Source organism: Ornithodoros turicata, unplaced genomic scaffold (assembly GCF_037126465.1).
Source record: "Ornithodoros turicata isolate Travis unplaced genomic scaffold, ASM3712646v1 Chromosome121, whole genome shotgun sequence".
NCBI lineage: Eukaryota > Metazoa > Arthropoda > Arachnida > Ixodida > Argasidae > Ornithodoros > Ornithodoros turicata.
This window is the reverse complement of record NW_026999303.1, coordinates 17,598-21,446: the sequence shown is the minus strand read 5'-3', so window position 1 is coordinate 21,446 and position 3,849 is coordinate 17,598. Positions and strand designations below refer to the sequence as shown.

Sequence of the window (3,849 nt, the reverse complement as noted above, 5' to 3'; positions counted from 1 at the left end):
TCTGTGAAGTAGCAACAATTAGCTACCGGTTTGTAAATTGTCATTCCTACAAAAAGACGAGGACATGGCAGCAGAAAGTGCTGGAACTCCTTTCGGTATTTGGTTGCACAATGAAAAAATACAAAGCATGCAACTAACATAGGCCTTGAACGAATGAATGCCCTACACACTGGTAGCGCTGCACTATGTAGTTATAGGCAATGGTAGTGCAACATGCGTGCAACAATTCCAAAAATGACTGTCTGAGGCAACTGCTACCAAGTTTCTTAGTTTTTCTGAATGAGGTACTGGATGCTCTGTATGCACTGTCGCAAAGTTATTTTGAAAAAAGGTAAAACAAAGCAGTGAAATGGGTAATAAGAATGTTTCAGTACTGCTGTAGATGGTACATGTATTCAAAAATTTTAAAAGCATCAAATTGGTATGTGTTCACCTGGATGTATGCAACAACAAATGTGTCGTACTCAGGGCCAGCGATAGGGGAGGGAGTAAGGCGACCGCCATAGGTCCCGCACTCGAAGCCCTCAACCAAGAATTACATTTTTTTTAAATATCTAGTATGCACTTACTCGTGTGAAACAGGCCCTGCGATGTGCCTTTCCCTCAGGCCCCGCACACCCATAGCACCGGCCCAGGTCGCACTTAGTGTAACATGTATTCACCATCCCACCACACTCTACTCTACTACACCCCATTTATCGCTTGACACTCACGGGAAGGTAGATTGGCATCAGCCCTTACCACAGCGCCGTGCATATCTCATACACAATCCTTTTGATTGTTGTGAAGCCAATCCGGAAGCTGTATGCAACACTGCTGAGGTAACTGCCGGACGCCAGGTACCTGCATGAGTCCACAATGCTGATTATGTCAGCATCCCAAATAAATGTCCACAGATGCAAAAAAATATATAATAATCAATATTTGTAAAGAAAGACATCCTTCCTGACGGGTTAAACTAGCACCTTACCAATGGATCATCACCACATCTATACATGCAGGAAGAAAAATTGCCTCTTCTTCACAGTGTGGGACACAAACTTGCCTCAGTGTGATGGCCAGTCTGTGTGCAGGTTCCAAAGCTCGACGGCCCGGGGGGTGCTTCTCCAGTCTGTGCTTGACGAGGCTCAGCAGATAGTCGAATTGTTCAGGAGACATGCGCACATACCTCCTGGACGCAGCAGTATCGTGGAGTCTCATCTTTGACATCTGCAGATGTGACACCAATAGCACTACATTCAGCACTGCATACTGTTTAATAGTAGGTTTGAAGGGAGTGTTATCTTACTTACCAGTGTGTAGGAAGTCCCCCTCAGTCTCTCTCGCTCGCCAGAGGACACTTACCTATTGCGATCGCCTGTTTGAGTGTTTACGCTTCCCGCGACGTTGGAGGGCCAATAAAGCTGAGCTTATTCTCAGCAAAATCCGCCTTCGCTTAAGAAGAAGTAATCTCTGGTTCCAGCGCGGCATTCTAGCTAAGTCAGAACTTAAGGAGCGAAGCGTGCGAGAACAGAGTGATGTCTCCAGATAGAAAAGCTGGTCCTTCGAAAGGGGAAAAAGTGGAAAGTTTCCCATTTGGGGAAAGAGGAACGCTGTCCTAATTCTTTTCAGCTTCAGTTTTAAGTGGCCTTGGGCCAGTTCCCAGTGGCCTTGCATACTTGAGGACAAGGAAGAAATGTAAGCAGGAGGCCGTATTTCTTATAGGTCTCACACAAGGCTTTATTTCACAAAATGAGGCGAGCATTTTGTAGTTTGTGCACAATTAAAGTGTAAACTGTGACATCACACAACATTTCGCTGAAAAATTACTCTGCCATCAGAGTACGCAACAACTCACGCAACACGATGCTCACAGTCCTACGTTGAGGAACTTGGACACGAAAAGGAACATATGATTAGTCGATCGTACACATGATGTCACATCGTTAGTGCATTTATGCGATCGAGTTGCGAGATTGTTTTGTTGTATGTCGTCGACTGTTCCCACTGGCGCCATGGGTTTTGTAGAATGAATACTGTCACTAAGCGAAATGGGTCGGCGAGTCGTCGAATAAACAGCGAACGGTTTATTAGACTACTTGGTAGCAAAACACAAGAGTGATAGCTCTCTGAACACAACTGAGTCCAAAGAATGAATGCTCCAGCTTGGAGCGCACAAGCATTTAAGCGTCCCGCCGAAAAGTCTAGAAACAGTACGTGCGTTTGCCAGAGAGCAGGCGATGTGTCTGGAAGCTTTTTGCTTCTTCTTCAGCATGCGCCGGGATGAGATGTACCGTTTCGTGCCTGCCCTGGAAGTTTCGCGATGATGATTCGTGGCATTGCCCCCTCTGTAGACGGGGCATCGTCTCAATGCCGTTTCTTCTCCTTCTTTTTTTTTCATGTTGTTTCCTTCCAGCCAGTCTTCAGCGCTACCTGCTGTAGTACGGCTTGAGTCGCACAACGTGAACTATTTCAGTCCTCGGGGGTCGTCGAGAGGGAACGCTGCCCTCAGGTACCACTTCGTAATCCAGGTCTCCAATGCGTCGAAGTACTTTGTAGGGACCGAAGTACCGCTTCAGTAGCTTCTCGCTCAGGCCTCGTCGTCGAATCGGCGTCCAAACCCATACCAGGTCGCCTGGACTGAAGCGTACGTTGTAGCGCCCTTGGTGGCCAGGCTAGACAGGAAGGACGAAGAATAAATGAGCGCGCCCCAGTTGATTCCTTGCAGCCGCTCAGCACGGACTCTTGTTCTGTCCCGCTAGTTCTACAAATTTGGTGACCCGAACTCAGCGCACCTCATGAGCGAACCTCAGACCCCCCAGACCGCTCACGGAGACGGAGTTAGCCCTCGCGATGGAGGTTCCGGCACGACATCGTCCACTCCAGCTCCGACAATTTCCACGACTACGACCCTATGACTCCCGTCGTTTTGGATCAAGAATCCAAAGACCTGGTTTCGACAAGTCGAAGCGCTCTTCCAGGCCCGTCGCATCCAGAACCAGATGACGAAGTACTGTGAAGTGCTGCCGCTTATCCCCCCGGAGCTCATCGACGACATTGATGACGTTCTTTCGTCGATACGGCCTGACAACGCGTATGATACGTTGAAATCTGCTATCGTCTCGCGCACGACAGTTTCGGAGCGAGCGATGATACAGCAGCTCCTTACGACTGAGGAGCTTGGTGACCTCCGTCCGTCGCAGCTCCTGCATCGTATGAGACAGCTCCTGGGAGATCGATCAGACGACCACTCCGCGATCCTCCGCGAGCTGTTCCTCAACCGACTTCCGCAAGATGTACGACTCATCTTGGCTGGGAACGACGATGTTGCCTTAGACCGTTTGGCCGACCTCGCTGACCGCATCACAGACTATGCTTCAGCCGGCGTGGCAACAGTGCGTTCCCCTACCGCCGCGCCGCCTCCAGCGACTAGCGAACTGGAAGGTACCATCGCCCCTTCGGCGGGAGAGATGGAAAAAATGTCGACGCAACTGGCTGATCTGCAAGCAAGTCTCCACGGCCAAACTCGCAGGCCCCGATCGAGCAGTCGCCGACGCCCCCGCGCAGCGTCGCAGCAGCGTACCCAGAGCCCCCAGTATTGCTGGTGTCACCGACGCTTCAAACACCGTTCCACGCGTTACCAAGCCCCATGCAGTTGGTAGAAAAACTCTACGGCCGGTCAGTAATGGCGGTAACCGACCAAGGCCCCCGACCTGCCCGCCTTCTGTATGTCAGGGATCGAATAGGAAACCACCGTTTCCTTGTGGACACTGGCGCACAAGTCAGCGTTATACCCGCAAAGCCTTCCGACAAGAAAGTTCGTCCGGGTCTCACGCCAGGACTGCAAGCTGCGAACAGGTCCACCATACG

The 3,849-nt window shown here is 50.4% G+C and overlaps 1 protein-coding gene across 1 annotated transcript; it reads left to right on the top strand.

Annotated features, from left to right (window-relative positions):
- Positions 1-2,981: 2,981 nt before the first annotated feature.
- LOC135371784 (uncharacterized) lies at positions 2,982-3,641 on the top strand. Its single transcript, XM_064605740.1, has one exon. It carries the CDS (start codon positions 2,982-2,984, stop codon positions 3,639-3,641), a length of 660 nt encoding a protein of 219 aa, XP_064461810.1.
- Positions 3,642-3,849: the final 208 nt, after the last annotated feature.